Source organism: Diachasma alloeum, unplaced genomic scaffold, assembly GCF_001412515.2.
Source record: "Diachasma alloeum isolate Michigan unplaced genomic scaffold, Dall2.0 Dall_scaffold_01099, whole genome shotgun sequence".
NCBI lineage: Eukaryota > Metazoa > Arthropoda > Insecta > Hymenoptera > Braconidae > Diachasma > Diachasma alloeum.
Window position 1 is genome coordinate 18,072 of NW_021681210.1, and position 23,161 is coordinate 41,232.

The 23,161-nt window shown below is 45.0% G+C and overlaps 2 protein-coding genes across 2 annotated transcripts; both read right to left on the reverse strand.

The window, feature by feature from the left end:
• Positions 1 to 3,196: 3,196 nt before the first annotated feature.
• On the reverse strand, positions 3,197 to 8,132 carry LOC107045877. Its single transcript, XM_015268284.1, has 3 exons — positions 7,865 to 8,132; positions 6,819 to 7,558; positions 3,197 to 3,256 (listed from the first exon to the last, which is right to left on the reverse strand). Exons 1-3 carry the CDS (start codon positions 8,130 to 8,132, stop codon positions 3,197 to 3,199), a joined length of 1,068 nt encoding a protein of 355 aa, XP_015123770.1.
• An 11,670-nt stretch (positions 8,133 to 19,802) lies between these two features.
• LOC107045878 lies at positions 19,803 to 20,885 on the reverse strand. Its single transcript, XM_015268285.1, has one exon. It carries the CDS (start codon positions 20,883 to 20,885, stop codon positions 19,803 to 19,805), a length of 1,083 nt encoding a protein of 360 aa, XP_015123771.1.
• Between the last annotated feature and the right edge of the window lie 2,276 nt (positions 20,886 to 23,161).

Consider the following 23,161-nt stretch of genomic DNA (forward strand, 5'->3'; position numbering starts at 1 on the left):
CTCGTAGTGCCCATTGTGGGTGGAAAATGCTGTCTTCTCTTGATCTTCTGGGTGCATTTTTATCTGGTGAAATCCGGCTGCTAAGTGTAGCGTGGTGAAGGTATCACAGCCCCCAAACCTGGACATAATGGAGCGGGTGTTCGGCAATGGATACGCATCACCTATAGTCTTTTTGTTTATTGCTCTAAAGTCAACGACCATTCTCCACTTCTGAATTGCTTCAAAATCCAGTTTCTTTGGTACCATCCACAACGGTGAATTGTAAGGAGACACTGAAGGGACGATGACCCCATGCTTCAGTAGTTTCGCGACTTGTCTAACTACTTCAAGTTCCAACTTCTCAGGGAAACGATACTGTTTCACGTGGACCGGTTTGTTGTCTGTCCTTCTGATTGGGCATGTCGCTCCCTTGATCTTTCCACTGGGCTCGCCCGGCAAGGTGAACGCATCAGAATAATTCTCGGCTAATTCAACAACAATTCTCTTTTTTTCTTCATTTGTCGTGACTTTTAGCAATACTGCGATGATCTTTCCTGGACGTATATCTGCGTTGATATTCTCTGGTTTTAGCTCAATTACAAAATCTGGTTCGCCGAAAATGTTGCATGGGTATTGGAGGCGCTCTCGATTGACATCGAAAAATGACATTGCGACGGCCAATGGTTCAACGACCTGTGGTGGGATTCTCAGCTGTCTCTCCTCATCATTCTCGTTGCAGACATTGCCCCAAAATACTCCATCCTCATCAATTTCTACCTCTTGGTCGATCAGTGTGACTTTCTTCTGCAATTCCTTCTTTTTGACAAATCCGTTTCTGCAAACATTTGTTTTAGCCTGAATGGGAACTTGCATTTCGGATTTTGGGTGTAAGAGGAATTTCTTACCTGGACTCAATGGTTGATAGAAATGAATGGTTTGGAGTGGGAAGGATTTCATGGCCAGGGTATTTAGATGGAAAGAAATCTCAGCTTGCTCTTTGATTAGAAAATGATTCCCAATGATCCCGCAGTATAGTTTTTCATGGAAATTATTTACAACGTGAAACTCAGTGGGTACCCCTCCAATATCCAACTTCACTAGTCCTGAAACGTATTCCTTCCCCCCTGCTATCTCAAACAGATACCTTGGAGGACACGAGGTGATTTTACACCCGTCGCACAGAGCTTGAGCGGATATTAAGTTTAAGCAAGCGCCTGTGTCGATAAGGAATAACCGTTTTCCTCCCTTCAAATGAGGACTCTCTAGTTTAACTCGGGGCTCGAGCCCAGTAGCGCAAATTGGAAGTTTGTCTAGTTCGGTTGTGGCAGTTAGGTCGAAATGAAAAAGTTTATCGGCAATAGCTAGGGAGTTCGTATAGTATGAAATCGTCGCCTTCAATTGGGATAAGAAATCACGACCTATCATTCCCACGTATCCCCCTGGAGGAATTTAGGTCACATAAAACTTGAATTTGATCCTCCTGATATCTACTTCAAGGGCTCCATAAGTCTCGAGAATACCCGGTCCCATTCCAACAATGAAGGTCCTGTCTGATTGGCCAACGTATGAGTTTACACTTAAGGCATTGATCCATATTAAATTAACTTTTCCCCCTGTGTCGACAAGACAAGACTTAGGGGGTTGATCTGGTCTGATTTTTATTGATTTATCAACTCCCTCACTTGGACCATCTTGGGTGATGATTTGTTGCTCACTTCCTGTTGTCGGAAGTGAGCAGCTTGGCCGTTTAAATGATTCTGAGCTTGGTTTGAAGCCGTCGGGACAATTTGAAGTTGATGGCTACTACGATCAGAGGAGCTGCTTCTGCTATGACTGGATCGATTTGCATTCATACGATCCTTGGAATTGCTTCTGTAACTCTTGTTGTATCCAGGATTATTCTTGAACTGAGAATAGTTGGAATTGTTCTGTCCATATTGAGGGGCGCAATTTGGGCTATGGCTAGCTCCGGTTGATTGGCTTACCAGATCTTTGGGTAACTGAGAATTTTGGGAAACATGACCGCAAAATTTGCAATTACATTGATGGACAGACTGGCCCGCTTTTTCGAGGAGAATTTTCATTGCAGCAGCCACGATGTGGCCCTGGTCCATGTTCGGCATGCCCGTATGATTACTGGGGAACGAATGAGCGTTCTGACAGCTGTTTGGAATCGAGAAGTCTGATTCTGCCGGGAATTCCGAGGTTGGAATCCATTCGAATATTGACTGTTATTTGCATAGTTTAGATACAATTTTCCATTATTGGGATGACGTTGCTGGAAATTGTTGAATTTCGACCGGTTCGGCTGAAAATTTGAACTCTGTTGGAAACGAGTTTGAGGAAAATTGGGGGTTTTAGGAATAGCAAATCTCTGTTTTCTCGAGAGCAGACGATCTTGTTCGACCAGAGGCTTTATTACTTGGAATTGCTCTTTCAGGGTCTTACAGTTCGCACGTCTGATTTCAGTTCGATACCCATCTGAGAGGACATCTTCAAATTTACTCAGGCAAAATCTTTCGAGAACTCTGAGAAGAGCCTCGAAGTCATCTGGGAAGGAACTCTCTAGGGATGCTTTCACATTTTTGAGAACATATTGTAAACGGAGATTAAAATCGTCAGCCTCTTCATTAGGACGAGGTGTCATATTGCTAATGATACCCTCATAATAGGACTCGCTACGGCGAACTCGATACTTTGTTCCCAGGACCTCCAATAATTGATTAGCAGATTCAGGGACAATTCCCTCCAGGTAGGCTAAAGCTGGGTATTTGACCTTAGAGACTAGGGAATAGATTAGGTCCTGATTTCTATCTCCAACGCGATTTTTACAAGCTTTCACAGCTCTCTTGAATTCTGCGAATTCTAATTCATTTCTGGAATTCCCTTTGAATTCTGGAATGGTATCTAACAAATCTTTGACACGAAGGTAGTCTGCGTGCTCGGGATTTACGGTAATATTGTTCGTAATATTCCCAGGTAATATTCCCAGTCTAGCATTCTCCTTTTGCAAAGTTTTTCTTTCCTCCGAAAGTTTGCTGTATAACTTTTGCAATTCGGCAAGCTGTGCTTCCGCGGTCATATTGAAAATTGGATCAAACCACTCTGCGCAAAAGAGTTATAGACTTTTTGTTTTTCTAAAGAAATTGGAAGACAAAAGAAGCTCAAAATTCTTCAAAAATAATAAATGAAAAGAGCAATAAATCACCAAATATTCTTAATCATCAGGATAAGGATCCCACTTTGACACCAATTTTACTGTGATAACAGAAAAATTCTAAAAACGAATTAAATAATATTTAATTAAATATTAAATGAGTTATCTTCTATTTTCCAATTATCGGAATAAAATAATATTTATTTTTGTTTTTGGTCCTTACCTTTGAAGCACTAGGTGCATCTGATGGTCTACTGAAATCAATGGGGGAGGTTTCTATTTTCTATTTTAAGTTGAAGACTCGGTGATTTCTTATTTTGAATAATTTATTCATCAATATTTTTGAATCTTGAAAAATGTTAAATTTTACATGGAATTGAAATACAATTTTGGTTGAGAAACAATAAATTTTGAGCGACTTCTCTACTAGGGATTTTGATCAATTACTTAATTTTCTACTCTAAAATCGTGATATCGCAAAACGTTTACAATCAAAAATTGCGCCAGATTAACCACGTTTTTATTTATCTGACAAAATTTTGCTCATTTACTCACTTAGGAAACAGCTTTGCACCTAATCCAAAAGTACTACGTCGCTCTGCCTTTTTAATTTTCACACGACTGTTTTATCTTAGATTTTGAGAAAATATTCTTTTTTTTTATTATTGTTCGTTTTATCAGAGTGTTTTATTATTTTTAACTAGAACACACTTCGGAATAAAAGAGGCAATTCGCAGCCTGTCGACCTATTCTCGGCGAGATTTTACTACGGAGTTCTGCGTAATTGTGAAATCTCGTGTACTTGAATTTATAGATCACCGGTAAGACGGAAAAGTATTTGGCTATCTCCGAAATAAAAGAACCGATGAAAATTCAAAAAGTTCGACCTTATAGTTGTTGTGCACCGTTCTGCACTTGAGACGAGACTGATTTTAGCTATGGTGGATTTTCCACGGATCGTTGCTATGGGGGAATTGATTTGTCTGCACAATTGTTAGGGAAATGATCACGTTGTTCGATCATGCGATCGTATTCTCCTTTTTTTTCTTTTTCTGAAGTTTTATTCTATTTTTCTTTTAATTTCGAGGCGTGCGTGGATTCAGCGATTTGTTTGTGTCAGCGTTCGCACGAACGAAATTTTCGTTCGAGCTGAAAGATAACACCAGATGTCTCGAATTATTCTTTTTATAAATCGAATGAATTTCTAATTTTATTAAATAAATCTTGAACATTTGAGTTGAATTAATTTTATTTTTCTTTGAAATTTCCAACACGACAACATTCTATTGAACATTTTACTAGAATCGGCCAAAAACTAGTAGAAAATTCATAATAGAAATTCTTAACAAATTCGCTACATTTTTCTAGTAAAATTTTTCATACGCGGTTCTTGAAAATTTTTAGATTTTCGAGAAAATTCCAAGAAAATTTTCCGGATTTCACGAAAATTATAGGAATGACTCTGGCAAACCAAGTTAATAGTTGGGCTTTCAATAATTTCCAGTGTTTGAGAGAAAATTGAGAGTTAGTTGAGGATTGGAGCAACGAGGACTACAATGCATTTTATGCTAGCCCCTCTCAATATTATCAACCTTTTTGAAAACTGAGAATTGGATGTGTAATTCTTGGTGATCTCTTTATTTCCAATCAACTTTTTCGGAATTGAAAATTAATCCCAGGACAATTTTAACAGATTTTTTTTTCGAAGATAATTTGAAATGAAATTTCTAGTGAACGGAAATTTTTAAAATTAAATGGGAACAGGAGCCGCAAAAAAGCGAAAAAAGTGAAAATCGACTCTTGGCCATTCATGAGACCCTAGAAAGATCAAGATCAAGGTTGAACGTGAGTCAACTTTGGGCCAACTCTCCATTGACATTTGGTTAACTTTGGGTCAACTTTAGCTTGGCCTCGGGCTAACCTTGGCTTGATCACGAGTCAATATTGGCTTGGCCACGGGTCCACCTTGACTTGACCATCAATCCACCTTGGCTTGACCATGGGTCAATCTAGGCTTGACCATGAGTCAACTTTGGCCTGACCATGGATCAACCTTGGCCTGACCATGGTTCAGCCTTGGCTTGACTATGAATCAACCTTGGCTTAATCATGGGTCAGGCGTGGCTTGACCATGGTTCAATCTTGGTTTGACCACGGGTCAAATTTGGGCTGACTATGGGTCAACCTTGGGTTGACTATGGGTCAACCTTGGGTTGACTACGGGTCAACCTTGGCTTGACCGCGGGACCTGTTGATTAAATCTTGATCAACAGCTCAACAGGTTTAACCTTGACGAAACATTGGATAAACCCTGATTAAGCCGTAATTAAACTCTCATTAAACCTCGGTTAAATGCTTTTTAGGCTATAATTTCAAAGCAAATGAGGCGATCGCCGCTATCTTCGAACTCGACTGAGATAACAGCCAAAAGAATATTTTAAGCCATAATTGAAAAGATTTCGGCAATTATTTTTTGAATTATCGTCGAAAAACTAAATTTGAAAAACAAACAGATACGTACATACATACATATACAGGGTGTCCCTGAAGTACATGCCGATCCGAAACCGGCATGTTCACGGGGTGATTCTGAACAGAAAAGTCCTTTTCCACTTTTTGATCTGAAGCACCCCTGAGGAGTTATTAGGGTGAGAAGGACAGCCAATGACGCTACAGCGTTCAGCAGCTGTACGTCCGTGTGGCTGTGCGCATCAGTGTGCGCAATGCCCCTTCCACTAAGCAGGAGGCGGGATAGAGTTCCCCTTCCACTCGTGAGCGAGAAAGAGAAGGAACGATACTGCTCTGTCGCTCTTATGTTTTTGGAGAGGATTACGAAAGAAAAAAAAAGATTCTTTCCTCTCTCGCTTTGAGCAAACAATTAATAATTATTAATTGTTTACGGAATCCCCAGAGCTCTGGTTTTTTTATTTTGGTGGAATTTTGCTAAAAAGAAATATTTTTGCAATTATCTCGTAAACAAACGGGTTGACAGCATTTTGCAAAAAAAACTTGGTTGGTGAAAGACTAGGTTTAGGGTGGGTGTGGGATGAAAATGTGGAGGGAGTAATTGGGAAAATTACTGATGAGCCGGATTTAAAAGATCACACTTTATTTTGTGGGATTGAACCACTTTGTCGAAATTTATGTACAGTCTTTGGTAATATGTAAGTTCACTGGTGAGAGTCTATTTTCACTGATGATTGGCTTCGCACGCTAATTTGGTGAGTCACTGAATTTAAACTGAATTTAATCAACAGAGTTCATGTACTGAACAAAGGTATTCAATTTTGAATGCTAGTGGACTGAATCGACTTCTCGATATGAACTCTTAATAATGTTGATTAATACTCGTTAATTAATATTCGGTGAATTACTACACGTTGAAATACCAATGGCTACTATACGACGGCTACTGGTGATTTGCTCGAGATAGACCTGTACGGTGAGAGGCTAAGCCTAAACTGATTCGCGCGTATTTCGGTGACTTATGACTGATGACCCGAAGGGTGCCGGAGATTTTCGAAGTAGGCCGATGGTCGACCAGAATGTTCGACTGCTTCTCCTCAGGGACCCTCAACCCTCCTGAAGCCGAAGCCCCATGTGCCAAGGTCATCCCCTCAGATCGACAGCCGAACTTCAAGCTCCCGGCGTTCCCCAAACCAGTTAAGGCTGGAACACGCACCATGTGTCCCAGATCTTCGTACTTCTTGACGAAAACACTATATAGCTGAAAGGTTCGTTGATCCCTCTCCATTCTCCGGAACAGGCTGGAGAGAAACGCTTTAGCCCGACCATAAGAGTCGCCAAGCTCTGTTGGAGAACGTGCAAGAGGCAGGCGAACCACATAGCGCCCTGAGCTGTCTCGTGAATGGGTGCACTGGAAAAACTCCTCACATTCTGCCTCCTCGTTCGTGAGATCACTATCTTCGGCTGTTGGGACCTCCTCCTGCAGCCAGAACGAAGTGAGAAGGTCGTAGAGTTCCTCGTTGCTGATTGCAATGTGATTAGAGCTGGCCACCATTGGAATCACCGCTGATGTAGATCCTAGTACCACCCAACCGAAGCTAGTGTGCATTGCTATAGGGGAGTCTGAAGGCCCCTTGATGATCTGTGGCTCCACAATAGATCCGAAGAAATCCGTGCCAATGAGAAAGTCAATAGGTCTTGGCTCCATGTATTCCGGATCAGCTAACTTCAGTCCCTCGAGATGGCCCCAAGCTTGAGTATCCGAGACTAAGAACGACGGCAACGATGATGTGAGATGGTCAAGAATGTAGGCTTTAATCTGAAGATGTTTGTTTGAGTGCAGAGACTTCAGACAGAACTGAGAGAATTCTTTTGAGCATGACCTTGATCCACCAATAATAACGACAGGTAGCAAAGGTGGAGACTTCAACAAACCTAGCTTTACCGCAAGAATATCTGTAACAAATGATAACTCAGATCCAGGATCCAACAACATGCGAACTTCACAGCAACATCCTTTCTCTGAAACGAGAGAAGCTAGCGCTGTTGCGAGAAGAACACCTGGTCTGAGCTGAGATGACGATTCATGAACTGATAATGCTACAGATGGAGAATCACTTGACATCGACGGCCGCAGAGAACCTTCTGAAGTTACCGGATCCGCTGTCAATGAAGTCGTTATTTGAGAAGATCACTGCTGCACTGACGAAGGCCCCGGAACAGCGGACTGTATAGGACGGGTACCAGACTGAGACCACTGACCTTGAGACTTCAACTGGTCTGGTTGAGATGTCTCCAGAGGACCATTCTGAAGGCGTGTGACGTGGATCATCCACTGGTGACGCTTGTGACACACAACGCACATCTTCGTGGTCCTACAGGCACGAATGGAGTGCTTCCCCAAGCAGTTGAAGCAGAGGTACTTCTTTTCGACGAAGTCCTTCTTGTTTTCCGGCGACAACTGCTTGAATTTGAGGCACTTATCGATGAAATGCTCCTCTTCACACATGGAGCAGTCATTGGCGGTCATGTCTGCTCATGACTGCCAACTCGATCCGCGAGCCTGTGGAACGGCACTGCCAGTTGAGACATTCAGCACCTTTGCTGGCTTTGCTCTGGGTGGTTGAGAGATAAGATAAGATAGGGTAAGATAAGGTATTTATTGTTTAGAAGGTTAAACAAATCATACAGAACAAAATACAAAGGTAAGAAAAAATACTTTGAGCGAAATATATGAGATAAGTGCACGAAAAGAAAAACAGAAAAAGCTGTAACGCTGAGGTATAAATGGAAAAAGCAATTGTGAAATAAGCCAGAGATAAAGCACAGGAGTAAACACAGAGATAAGCTAAACACACGCAGTCAGCTCTGCTCTTCCCGAGAACGCAGCCAGGATCTCAGCTGGCGCTTGAAGGCCAAGGACATGGGCAGCTCCCGAATGTCAGCAGGGATGCTATTCCACAGCTCCGAGCCACCCACAGCCAGGGAGGCTCTGTAAATATCAGTTCGGAAATTTGGTACCACAAGAGTCTGCTATGCTAGGATGAGTCGACGAGGTCTGCTGGAGGTATATGCAGCAAAGAGTTCAGCAAGGTAATCAGGATTTCTCGTGCTCAACACCTGGTACATGATAGTAGCAATGATAGAATTTCTGTATCCCGAGATGGAGAGCCACCCAAAACTACGTCTAGCAGCAGATATTGAGGCATCACGAGGCAGGCCAGTGACAAAGCGAACCGCTCTATTTATGAGACGCTGAAGCTGGAGATCAAGTACTGAGCCTACACCTTGGAAGACAGCCAGGCAATAGAAAATGTGAGGATAGATGAGGGCATGGACAAGTAATTTCCGGAGAGGTTCATCAGTATAACTCCGCAAGCAGTACAACTGATAGAATGCAGAGTTAATCCTGGAGGTGACGAGTTGAACATGATCTCTGAAGGTTAGTTTACTGTCAATGATAACCCCCAAATTCCTCACACTACCAATCAGCTCGATGGTTGCACCCTCATAACCCAGACTAGGCAATACAGCTATATCCACAGCATTGACAAAACGTCTGGCTCCCAGGATCATGGCTTTGGTTTTACTGACATTGAGCTGAAGACGATTCGCGGTAGCCCACTCCTGGATCCTAGAGATATCAGCATTCAGTCGCCGAATGCCCAAGGAGAGCTCAGATGGATCGCATTCAAGATATATCTGGAGGTCATCGGCATAAAGAAGATACCGAGCTTCAATGACGAGCTTCAAAAGCGAAAAGAGTAGAGGGCCAAGGATCGATCCTTGAGGTACCCCTGCATTGGTTTCAACAAAAGAAGAAAGCCCATGTTCACCTTTCACCGCTTGAGAACGACCAGTCAAGTAATACCAGAACCAGGCAACAGCACCAGGTGAAAGGCCTAGCCTGGTGAGTTTGGCAAGTAACAGGGAATGAGAGACTGTGTTAAAGGCTTTGGAGAAGTCGAAGAGGACCAAAATGGTAACTTTTCGATCATCAACGCCCCTCCTGACGTCATTGATAAGCCTCAGTAATGCTGCTTGAGTGCTGTGGCCCGGCCGAAATCCACACTGTCGAGGGTCAAGCAAACTGCGCTCCTGAAGAAACGAAGAGAGTTGATTAAACACCAGCCTCTCCAGGACCTTCGCCAAGAAGGGCAGCAGCGCAATAGGACGATAGTCGCTGGGATGTTTGAGAGAACTGACTTTCTTCACCGGGACAATGATGGACCTCGTCCAGGCATTATGAAAGATATCGCAGCATAGATATTCAGCCAGCTCACGTGGGGGAGAGAAAACTGCTGATCAGGAGCGCCGACGTTGCTAGAAGTGGGAGATAATCTACATGATGAGTGATCTAAGTCAGACTCGGGTTGATCTACCAGCATCACTGTGCAGACTGCTGCGAAGTGGGAGTTCAGGACATCAGCAGCAACGGAGGGACTGGAACTTGAGCCCGGGATAAGAGCAAGATGGCGAAGCTCATTCCAAAGATTCCTGCCAGACAGACCAGATAGCCGGGAGTGATAGTACTTGGTTCGAGTCTGAGCAAGCACAGAGAGATGGAGACGTCTGGCCAGCCGGAACTCAACGAGCCGTTGGGATGTTCTGCTGCGCTTGAACCGTCGGTACAAGTACTGGACGTGCTGATACGACATCTTCAGGTTGTCATCGAGCCAAGGAGTAATCTTGGTAGAGTTGACAATCATCTGACGTAACGGGGCATGAGCATCCACCAACTCCAAGAAAGTACTCGTGAAGATCTCCACCTACCCATCAGGATCGGGCTGTGGAGGCATTGGAGTGCCCAATAGAGTCCTCCGAAAACTGTCAATGACATCAGCCTCTCAGAAGAAGAGATAAACGACGAGTAGAGATAACCGATGCACAAGGCTTAGTGCCACCGATAGCCACAGAGGCGGAGATCAGGTGGTGTCCTGCAGCCATCGGGCAGTCTGAGGTGAACCACCCAGTGATAAAATCATTCTGATCAGTAAGGCAGAGATCAAGCCAGGTGGAAGATGTGAGTGTAGAGTGAGTGACACCATGATTCACCAGTTGCAGCGACAGGTGACTCATCAGCGTTCGAACGTAATGGGCATCAGGATTGATATCAGCAAGTTGGTCGGTATTGAAATCCCTATGATGATTTTGTGACTGTAGCCATCCAGTGCAGTTGACAGAAGCTCAGTGAAATTCACTGGGACATTAAATGGAGCATGAGGGGGGCGATAGATGGCAGCAACGAAGACTGGCGACGAACCCATCGGCTGGATCTCACAGAAGAGATATTCAACATGTCCAGGCTTCCCAGTCCAGATGGTGGTTGAGGCAGAGATTATAGTGGCCTTGACAGTATCATGATAATAGATGGCAACACCCCCACCATGCACATTTCGATCACATCCTAATAAATTGTAATGAGGAATATTGAGAACTGAGCTGGGTATGGCAGCGGATAGCCAGGTTTCAGTGACTACAATAACATGATAGACTATGGGTTGCGAACTAAGAAAACTTTTAATGGTATCCAGTCGGCAGCGGAGAGAGTTAACATTCAGACAGCAAGCATTGAGTTCATTAACAGTGTCAGATGGAGAGGTATCCTGGGGCATAGCCGGTTGAGAGTCCAATCGATGTATAGAGGAAGCAGCAGGAGCCAGAGATCAGGGAGCAGGGGCAGCGTGAAGCCCTGCAATTCTATCGACATCGGCGTGAGAGTTGATGGAGTACACTAAGTCGCCTTCCTTGAATTTAGCATAAACAGCATCATTCTTGGTCCAGATGAATCTGAAGCCACATTGTTTAAGGACCGACCTGGCGTTACCTAATAATCCGTACGTCTTAGTGGAGACCAATTCATTGATGTTGATATGAAAATCCCCACCATTTTGGCTGCGAGGCGTAGAAGCCAGGGATAAGCTAGTGCTGTCAACATCAGAGAATATTATCCTGCCTATGTTTTTCTTAGCGGTAATGATTGCAAGCAGCAGTTCAGGGGATGCAAGTTTCAGCCCAATCGACATGCATGAGCGAGACACACCACTCAGTTGTTGAGCATCAGCATTGGTGATAGCAGCAGGGTCAGTATGACTATGAGATTTCCTCATGAATCGAGCATCGGCGACATCCGAAGGATCAAGATCTCGTTTTAGCACTTGAAGTTGGCGTCTTGGGAGCGTGCAGAGGATGCAGCTCAATTCCGTCCCTAGCTCTTGCTCTGCTCAGCATGAACTCCCTGAGTTCCGCGTACGTTGGAAAGGTGGTGGTGGATCCGATCTTAACTTCCCACGCCTCCAACCTCTTAACATCCAACCGGCTGGAGATGATATGCACCAAGACGTCGTCCCAGTGCTCGACAGGGCNGCTAGGATGAGTCGACGAGGTCTGCTGGAGGTATATGCAGCAAAGAGTTCAGCAAGGTAATCAGGATTTCTCGTGCTCAACACCTGGTACATGATAGTAGCAATGATAGAATCTCTGTATCCCGAGATGGAGAGCCACCCAAAACTACGTCTAGCAGCAGATATTGAGGCATCACGAGGCAGGCCAGTGACAAAGCGAACCGCTCTATTTATGAGACGCTGAAGCTGGAGATCNAGTCAAGAGATAATGAAATTTCTCGACCGTAGAGAGGTTATTGTTGCCGACGACCATCGAGAGGAAAAGATCTTTGAAGGGTGTCCACTCGGAGAAGTCCCCTGAGAAAGTAGGCAGCGAAATCTTCTCTAACTGCCTTTGAGTCACCTGAGCAGACGGAACTGTTGCAGCGGGTCGACGAAACGACTCCGAGAGGTCCGCGGTCTCATCAATGGCCTTGATTAGCCGAATGAACGACGTACGAGCCGTGGAGTACCGCTGCAGACAGATATCGTATACCCCCTGCTTCACGTAATCGTGCTCGAGCACCTCCGCGCTATCCTCCCCAGTGAGCAGCCTCACGTGTTNATCAAGTACTGAGCCTACACCTTGGAAGACAGCCAGGCAATAGAAAATGTGAGGATAGATGAGGGCATGGACAAGTAATTTCCGGAGAGGTTCATCAGTATAACTCCGCAAGCAGTACANACAACTGCTTTGGCTCACCAGCAAGAGAAGTCAAGAGATAATGAAATTTCTCGACCGTAGAGAGGTTATTGTTGCCGACGACCATCGAGAGGAAAAGATCTTTGAAGGGTGTCCACTCGGAGAAGTCCCCTGAGAAAGTAGGCAGCGAAATCTTCTCTAACTGCCTTTGAGTCACCTGAGCAGACGGAACTGTTGCAGCGGGTCGACGAAACGACTCCGAGAGGTCCGCGGTCTCATCAATGGCCTTGATTAGCCGAATGAACGACGTACGAGCCGTGGAGTACCGCTGCAGACAGATATCGTATACCCCCTGCTTCACGTAATCGTGCTCGAGCACCTCCGCGCTATCCTCCCCAGTGAGCAGCCTCACGTGTTGCTCCTCGAACTGGCTCCAGTAATTCTCCAGAATATCCAGCTTCGACTGCAACTCCGTGACTGCGAGCTCCTTCACTGCCGCTGATGATGATTCCGTGTAGAGAGACTCAATAAACTTTGCCCTACTGGCTTGAATAAATAATCTCCCTGCGAAAGACATGCTCACCCGATAGCAAATACAAATTCAGCAAGCAGAGAGAGCACCANAAGAAGATACCGAGCTTCAATGACGAGCTTCAAAAGCGAAAAGAGTAGAGGGCCAAGGATCGATCCTTGAGGTACCCCTGCATTGGTTTCAACAAAAGAAGAAAGCCCATGTTCACCTTTCACCGCTTGAGAACGACCAGTCAAGTAATACCAGAACCAGGCAACAGCACCAGGTGAAAGGCCTAGCCTGGTGAGNCGAGCTCCTTCACTGCCGCTGATGATGATTCCGTGTAGAGAGACTCAATAAACTTTGCCCTACTGGCTTGAATAAATAATCTCCCTGCGAAAGACATGCTCACCCGATAGCAAATACAAATNTACCAGAACCAGGCAACAGCACCAGGTGAAAGGCCTAGCCTGGTGAGTTTGGCAAGTAACAGGGAATGAGAGACTGTGTTAAAGGCTTTGGAGAAGTCGAAGAGGACCAAAATGGTAACTTTTCGATCATCAACGCCCCTCCTGACGTCATTGATAAGCCTCAGTAATGCTGCTTGAGTGCTGTGGCCCGGCCGAAATCCACACTGTCGAGGGTCAAGCAAACTGCGCTCCTGAAGAAACGAAGAGAGTTGATTAAACACCAGCCTCTCCAGGACCTTCGCCAAGAAGGGCAGTAGCGCAATAGGACGATAGTCACTGGGATNCAAAAAAATCGTAGAGAACGCAACAGTGGAGAAAAGCACAGGCAATAGCGAAAAAAATTGAAATCAAGCAAAAGCAGCAGCGAAGTGCAGGGAAAATCAATAGAGAAAAATAATAATAATAATTGACTTCCCTGTGAGAAGGTCTAATGGCAGCAGTGATGAGCACACAACTTCAGCAGGCAGCGAGAAGGACNAGAGAACTGACTTTCTTCACCGGGACAATGATGGACCTCGTCCAGGCATTATGAAAGATATCGCAGCATAGATATTCAGCCAGCTCACGTGGGAGAGAGAAAACNACACAACTTCAGCAGGCAGCGAGAAGGACGAGGGACCTGCTCCTGAAGTGCTGGAGAAATATGTCACGGAGCCCCGGGTTGAGTGACACTGACGGATTTGCAATTTTTTTGTGGGCGCACAAATGTCAATATTCCGAGATGAGCGCCACTGCACTGCTACGTCACGAAGGAGGAGCCACGTGGGAGTAGTTGGGCGCAGTCGGTGGGTGGAGCAAAGGGGGTAGAGCCGACACACAAATTTCCGCGCTTTTTCACCGACACCACGCGCACTAAAGTTTTACTGAAAAACAATGTTCACTTTTCCCGATTATCCGGCTCGAAGGACCAAATGTTTCGGCGAGAGTTGAACAAAAAAAACCGATGGAGAGCCGGGATTCGGGAAAGGGTTGAGAAGTTNCTACATGATGAGTGATCTAAGTCAGACTCGGGTTGATCTACCAGCATCACTGTGCAGACTGCTGCGAAGTGGGAGTTCAGGACATCAGCAGCAACGGAGGGACTGGAACTTGAGCCCGGGATAAGAGCAAGATGGCGAAGCTCATTCCAAAGATTCCTGCCAGACAGACCAGATAGCCGGGAGTGATAGTACTTGGTTCGAGTCTGAGCAAGCACAGAGAGNAATAAGAACAATGTCACTGTGCGCGTGGGTAGAGTCACATTAAAAATCTATATTTCTCACAAAAGATACACAAAGCTCGAAAAATATTCGCGTCACAATGACAACTAATCGTTAACACTTAGTTGAAATCAATTAGAGAGTTTACACGGTGGAGGTGTTCACAATAATTCACGATTAAATAGTGGAGATAAAATATGCGGTGAGCACTTGTCGCCATGCGATTAGAAAAGAAGGCGGAAGTGACGAGATGGGACAAGTGTCGCGGCANTCTGAGCAAGCACAGAGAGATGGAGACGTCTGGCCAGCCGGAACTCAACGAGCCGTTGGGATGTTCTGCTGCGCTTGAACCGTCGGTACAAGTACTGGANTGTCGGTAACTCAGGTCCGTGTCCAGGAGGTGCTATCGCTCGTGGTCAGTGGACCAACCTGCCGTGACGTAAGGCTGAAGCCTCAACAAAGTGTTTTTCAACAAAAAAATCCACGAAAGTCAAAGCCCGTCCCTTTCCCATTTTTGAGACAACTGTTTAATTGCTAATTATCTCGAAACTAAAGAGAGTTACGGAAATTTCTCTTAAGATATTGTTTGGTNTACCCATCAGGATCGGGCTGTGGAGGCATTGGAGTGCCCAATAGAGTCCTCCGAAAACTGTCAATGACATCAGCCCTCAGAAGAAGAGATAAACGACGAGTAGAGATAACCGATGCACAAGGCTTAGTGCCACCGATAGCCACAGAGGCGGAGATCAGGTGGTGTCCTGCAGCCATCGGGCAGTCTGAGGTGAACCANCTAAAGAGAGTTACGGAAATTTCTCTTAAGATATTGTTTGGTGAATGACTAGGGTGTTTAGGGTGGATGTGGGATGAAAATGTGGAGGGAGATGTTGGGAAAATTACTTATGAGCTGGATTTAAAAATATCACTATTTATTTTGTGGGATCGAACCACTTGTCGAAATTTATGTACACTCTNTATTGAAATCCCTATGATGATTTTGTGACTGTAGCCATCCAGTGCAGTTGACAGAAGCTCAGTGAAATTCACTGGGACATTAAATGGAGCATGAGGGGGGCGATAGATGGCAGCAACGAAGACTGGCGACGAACCCATCGGCTGGATCTCACAGAAGAGATATTCAACATGTCCAGGCTTCCCAGTCCAGATGGTGGTTGAGGCAGAGATTATAGTGGCCTTGACAGTATCATGATAATAGATGGCAACACCCCCACCATGCACATTTCGATCACATCTTAATAAATTGTAATGAGGAATATTGAGAACTGAGCTGGGTATGGCAGCGGATAGCCAGGTTTCAGTGACTACAANATAATTCACGATTAAATAGTGGAGATAAAATATGCGGTGAGCACTTGTCGCCATGCGATTAGAAAAGAAGGCGGAAGTGACGAGATGGGACAAGTGTCGCGGCAGGTGTCGTCGGTCCCAATTAATTGGACACTGTCGGTAACTCAGGTCCGTGTCCAGGAGGTGCTATCGCTCGTGGTCAGTGGACCAACCTGCCGTGACGTAAGGCTGAAGCCTCAACAAAGTGTTTTTCAACAAAAAAATCCACGAAAGTCAAAGCCCGTCCCTTTCCCATTTTTGAGACAACTGTTTAATTGCTAATTATCTCGAAACTAAAGAGAGTTACGGAAATTTCTCTTAAGATATTGTTTGGTGAATGACTAGGGTGTTTAGGGTGGATGTGGGATGAAAATGTGGAGGGAGATGTTGGGAAAATTACTTATGAGCTGGATTTAAAAATATCACTATTTATTTTGTGGGATCGAACCACTTGTCGAAATTTATGTACACTCTTTGGTAATAAGTAATTTCACTGGTGAGTGTCTAATTACACTGATGATTGTCTTTTGACTTTAATTCGTTGAGTCACTGAATTTAAACTGAATTTATTCAACAAGCTGATGTACTTAACAAAGGTATTAAATTTGGAATACTAATTGATTGACCTTACTATATCATTATCGTAACGATACTGAAACACAACTGAAGTGACTGACTCTTCCGACCACCATCGCCACCACCATATTTGTCGCGGGAGTGACTCTTCCGGGTTCCGCGCTAACCTGTGTCCGTTGACCCGAGGGGTCACGGAGATTTTCGGAGATNCATTAAATGGAGCATGAGGGGGGCGATAGATGGCAGCAACGAAGACTGGCGACGAACCCATCGGCTGGATCTCACAGAAGAGATATTCAACATGTCCAGGCTTCCCAGTCCAGATGGTGGTTGAGGCAGAGATTATAGTGGCCTTGACAGTATCATGATAATAGATGGCATCACCCCCACCATGCACATTTCGATCACATCTTAATAAATTGTAATGAGGAATATTGAGAACTGAGCTGGGTATGGCAGCGGATAGCCAGGTTTCAGTGACTACAANTAGAGTCACATTAAAAATCTATATTTCTCACAAAAGATACACAAAGCTCGAAAAATATTCGCGTCACAATGACAACTAATCGTTAACACTTAGTTGAAATCAATTAGAGAGTTTACACGGTGGAGGTGTTCACAATAATTCACGATTAAATAGTGGAGATAAAATATGCGGTGAGCACTTGTCGCCATGCGATTAGAAAAGAAGGCGGAAGTGACGAGATGGGACAAGTGTCGCGGCAGGTGTCGTCGGTCCCAATTAATTGGACACTGTCGGTAACTCAGGTCCGTGTCCAGGAGGTGCTATCGCTCGTGGTCAGTGGACCAACCTGCCGTGACGTAAGGCTGAAGCCTCAACAAAGTGTTTTTCAACAAAAAAATCCACGAAAGTCAAAGCCCGTCCCTTTCCCATTTTTGAGACAACTGTTTAATTGCTAATTATCTCGAAACTAAAGAGAGTTACGGAAATTTCTCTTAAGATATTGTTTGGTGAATGACTAGGGTGTTTAGGGTGGATGTGGGATGAAAATGTGGAGGGAGATGTTGGGAAAATTACTTATGAGCTGGATTTAAAAATATCACTATTTATTTTGTGGGATCGAACCACTTGTCGAAATTTATGTACACTCTTTGGTAATAAGTAATTTCACTGGTGAGTGTCTAATTACACTGATGATTGTCTTTTGACTTTAATTCGTTGAGTCACTGAATTTAAACTGAATTTATTCAACAAGCTGATGTACTTAACAAAGGTATTAAATTTGGAATACTAATTGATTGACCTTACTATATCATTATCGTAACGATACTGAAACACAACTGAAGTGACTGACTCTTCCGACCACCATCGCCACCACCATATTTGTCGCGGGAGTGACTCTTCCGGGTTCCGCGCTAACCTGTGTCCGTTGACCCGAGGGGTCACGGAGATTTTCGGAGATGGCCGAGTTAGTTGACCGTGACAAATATCGAGATTTAAGCTGCATTTCGAACAGATATTTTTTGTTGTAAGTTAAATTTACCACGAAAAAGTCTTCTGACAAAATCCAATAAAATCCTTTGTTCAAAAGATGATTCACAATCAAACGATGACTCCAAAAATGGGAAGAGTATGGTTTTCGATTTTCGTGAAATTTTGCTGAAAAAAAATATTTGGGCAATTATCTCATAAAAAAGTGGATTCGCAGCATTTTGCCAAAAGAACTTTTTTGTGGAAAATCAAATTTTCTACAAAAAAAGTTTTATGGTGTAATAACGTAAACCCAATAGTTTATTAAATAATTACATAAAAATGTTAATTACATTTTTGTAATTATTTAATAAACTACTGAACATAGATTATTTCATCACAAGACGTTGTTTCGAGGGAAAACTGAATTTAGGGTGGATTGGGAAAGAGGTAGTGGAAATGCCGGTGAAAAACGAACGTACTGAGTCTATAAAAAATATACTGATTTATTCGATGGAATCGAACCACCCTAGCGTCACTTGTTACACTCTGTTAATTGTCACTGAAATTAATTCAAACTGTTCTGAATTTAACACTGGAGATTTTCTGAATAATATACTGAATAATAGGAGACTGTACTGAGAATTTAAATAGGAGATGTACTGAGAAAACAAAATGTCTCGAACGGGTGATGTACTGACGCTGTTCGGACAACCGAAAGTAGCTTTAGAAAAACGATATACTGCTCGTTCAACTCATTTGCGACGACTCTCTACGACTGACTACGGCTGACTCTGAGATTCGGTGATTGACTAGGCCTGACCGTTGACCCGAGGTTTCCCGAAGATTTTCGTAAGTGGCCGATCTGTGGTCAACCGTTGATTTACTGAATTTTAACTGCGTTTCAAACACCCCGGGGGCATTCAACATCAAGTTGTTGAATTACTGGATCTGGTTTCTGCTGATGCTTGCTAAGGGGAGAAAAACAGGGTGAGAGACGTATCACTTGCCAAATTAAAAAACATATGGAAGATGATACTTAACTCTCAGTCCTGCAGTTCCTGGATGTCCCCTTGCTGTTGATCGTCTTCATCATCTGGGTGATCTTCTTCTGGAGGTTGTTCTGGTGTAGGTGGGTCTGTAGGAAGCAGACAGAGCTTGGTGATTGGTCTGTCAAACACCGAGTGGGCTGCTGTGATGTTCTGGAGATTAGGCGACCCATCTTGATGACTGCCGACTTCTGCTTTGCTCGTTCTGACTGTGGCTACTCTGGTGAGCCCATCTGCTCCTGGTCTAGTCGCGATGACTCTGGCGATTGGCCACTGGGCTGGTGGAAGGTTATCGTCGACCATCAGCACCATGTTACCAACCTCGATGTTCTGCTGACGTGTCTTCCACTTGTAGATAGCCTGGTATCGTTGGAGACACTCTTTGGACCACCTGGACCAGAACTGCTGAACTATCCGAGTCACGAGGTTCCATCTCCTCATCTTGAGGGGATTCTCGTCAACGTAGGATGACTCTGGTACTATCTGTAGAGGCTCGTCGATTAAGAAGGGTCCTGGGGTGAGAACCTGGAGATCTTCTGGGTCGTCTGACATCGGACAGATTGTCCTGCAGTTTAGGCAGGCTTCAATCTGAACTAAGACTGTGTTGAGTTCCTCAGGACTCTCTTAAGGTGATGCTTTGTTGACTTTACTGCTCCTTCCCATTTGCCACCAAAATGGGGTGCTCTAGGTGGTGAGAAGCTCCACTGAGTCCCATTGGTGGCGAGAGCAGCCTGAACAAGTTGATTTTCTTTAGATGGATGGTGATAGAGCCTTTCGAGTTGATCTGCTGCTCCGACGAAGGTGGTGGCGTTGTCACTGTACATGACTGCTGGAATACCTCGTCTTCCGGTGAATCTCTTGTAAGCTCCGAGGAAGGCTTCTGTGGTTTGCCTGTTGACGAGCTCTAGGTGAACTGCTGACGTGGTGAAGCACACGAACACTGCGATGTGCACTGATCCCGGTTGAGCATTCGTGGGTCTCCACTTGAGGATGGCGAAAGGACCTGCATAGTCCACCCCCGTGTGGAGAAATGCTCTTGCTGGTGAGACTCTGGTTGCGGGCAATTGACCCATCTGTTGCTGAGCCTGTCTAGCTCGGTGTCTGGCGCAGATAGCACAGCGTAGGATGTAGGCTCTAACTGTGCCCCTGCCACCGAGTATCCAATAGCGTTGCCGAGTGTAGGCCAAGGTGAGCTGTGTCCCTCCGTGGAGGGTCTTCTGGTGAGCTTCTGCGATGACGAGTGTGGTGAATCTGGACTGACGTGGCAAGATTATTGGGTGGATCTGTTCTGGATGGAGTTCTGAGTTCTTGAGGCGTCCCCCAAGTCTCATGATGCCCTCCTCGTCCAGAGTTGGGGTGAATTTCGCTAACTGGTGATTTCGAGGTAGCTGCTGATTTCTGAGAAGTACCCTGAGTTCTGAAACAAAGTACTGGTGTTGTGTTATTTTTACCCAAAATAATCTCGCATCGTTGAGTTCTCTGATCGTCAAGATAGATCCCGGGGGCATTGGCGGCCTCCTGAATCTATCGATGGCCCTGTTGATGGTCGCTGTTACTACTAACAGCTTTGCCATCGTGCTGTATCTGTTGAGGACCTCGGCAATCTCGTTGATTCTCTGCACGACTGGGTGAGATTTTGCTGGTTTCGCTTGTTTGGCCACTTCTGGGATGTCCATTGGTGGAGCATCGATAGTTGATCGTGGCCAGTCTTCAGGGTCCTAATTTATCTAATCTGGTCCTGTCCACCAGAGGTGATGATCTGCTAGCTGACTTGGTGTTATGCCCTTGGAGGCGCACTCGGCTGGATTCTCGAAATTCGAGAGTTTCTTGGATTTTTACCACTCTGTTGTGGACGAAGTCTTTCCATCTCGAGGCCGGACTCCTGATCCACGCGAGAGCTACTGCTGAGTCTGACCAAAGGTGAGTTTCTACCTGGTCTAGCTGGAGCATCTGCTGCGTTGATGTTACGAGTTGAGTTAACAGGAGAGCTGCAGTAAGTTCCAGACGTGGAATAGTTATGCGCTTGATCGGTGCTACCTTGGTCTTAGCGCAGACCAAAACTGTGGAGGCTGGCTCGTTGAGATTCTGAGTGCGAATGTAGACCACAGCACTCATAGCTACTGTTGAGGCATCTGAGAATCCGTGTAATTGGATGTCGTTTGTCTGTAGGTGAGAGTCTGAGCCATCTGGGTACTGAAACGTTATCTAGTTCGGTGAGTTCCTGGCGAAATGACTCCCACCGGTGAATGTACTCTTGGGGGAGGGGGTCATCTCAACTGCATTTGAGTTTCCAGAGATCCTGAAGGAGAATTTTCCCCTGGACGACGACTGGAGCGATGAATCCCAAAGGATCGAAGATCTGGGCTATCTCTGAAGAGACAATTCTCTTGGTGATCGTCTCTGTTTTGAAGTCTCTGGATTTGTACTGGAATGTGTCGGACGACTGATGCCAACACAGACCCAGTANTTTGTACTGGAATGTGTCGGACAACTGATGCCAACACAGACCCAGTACTTTGGTGATGGACTCTTCAAACTGAATAACTTCTTCCTCTGTTGATAGACCGAGCTCATGCAAGAGTTGAGGGCAATTACTGCTCCATTTCGGGAGAGGGAAGCCTCCTGTCTGGCAAAGTCCTTGTAACTGCCATACTATCTCCTTGAGTTCTGCTGGTGAGTCTGCTCCGCCGTAGATGTCGCCTACGTAACGACCTCTGGTGATTGTCTCGACGGCTGCTGGAAATCGTGGACCCTCGTCCTCTGCTAACTGCTGGAGAACTCTCAGAGACAGCCATGGGGAGCAATTGAGCCCGTAGGTGACGGTGGTGAGCTAGTAGGAGATTTGCTGTTTGTTGTCGTCAACCCACAAAATTCTCTGCAGGTCCCAATCGTCCTGATGAACTCATATTTGCCTGAACATCTTGACTACGTCAGTGCCAAACACGAGCCTGTGCTTTCTCATCCATGTTAGAACGTGCATGGCGTTGGTCTGAAGTTTTCCACCTGGATGTAGAATGTCGTTGAGTGACGTTCCTGATGAAGTGGGGCTGGAGCCATTGAAGACGACTCTCAACCTTGTGGTGATTGCATCTGCTCTCAGAACCCCGTGGTGTGGAAGATAATAAACTGGAACGGGTTCTGCTGTCTCTGGTGCTCTTTGCATATGACCCAAAGTTTCGTACTCGTTGATGAACTCCTTGTACAGCTGAGCATATGCCTGATTATTGGTGAGTTTGCTGACTGTAGATCTGAGCTGACGCGAAGCCTTGAATTTCGACTCCCCGAGAGCTGCTGTGGAGGTTTTCAACGGGAGTCTCACTATGTACCGTCCCGTGGAATCTCTGCTGTGTGTAGACCTGAAGTGTTTCTCACACCAGCTCGTCTGGTGATAACTCTGAATTTCCTGACTGCTGAACTGGTAACTTTTCCTGGACCCAAAATTTCTGGAGAAGTTCTAGGAGTTGTTCGTTTGAGGAGGTCCTTACAGCTGATATGGAGATCCTCGCTGAACAACCGGTGCAGTTGATTGGACCTGATAGAATCCAACCAAAGACTGTGCATTGGCCGACGACTTTTGACTGCTTAGACTTGACAACTTCATCTCTGATGATTCGCCCGTAGTTGTCAGCTCCTATGATGATATCGATTGGTCCGGGCTTGAGATACTGCTGATCTGCTAGCTGGAGATTTTCTAATGAATTCGATGTTCGCTGAGGCACATGAGAACGATGGTAAAATTGCGGTAAGTTTCTTCAATATGTGGACGCTGATCTGAACCTGTTGATTTCCGTTGATTGCCTGAAGTGTAACTGATGCCAATCCTCTCGTGCTGCCGGAATTAACTCCTCCAATTTCGATTAATTCCAACGTTGTTGATTTCCTGGACAAGTGCAGTTGATTTACTAGTTTTTCTGAGATGAATGACACCTCTGATCCCTGATCGATGAGGACT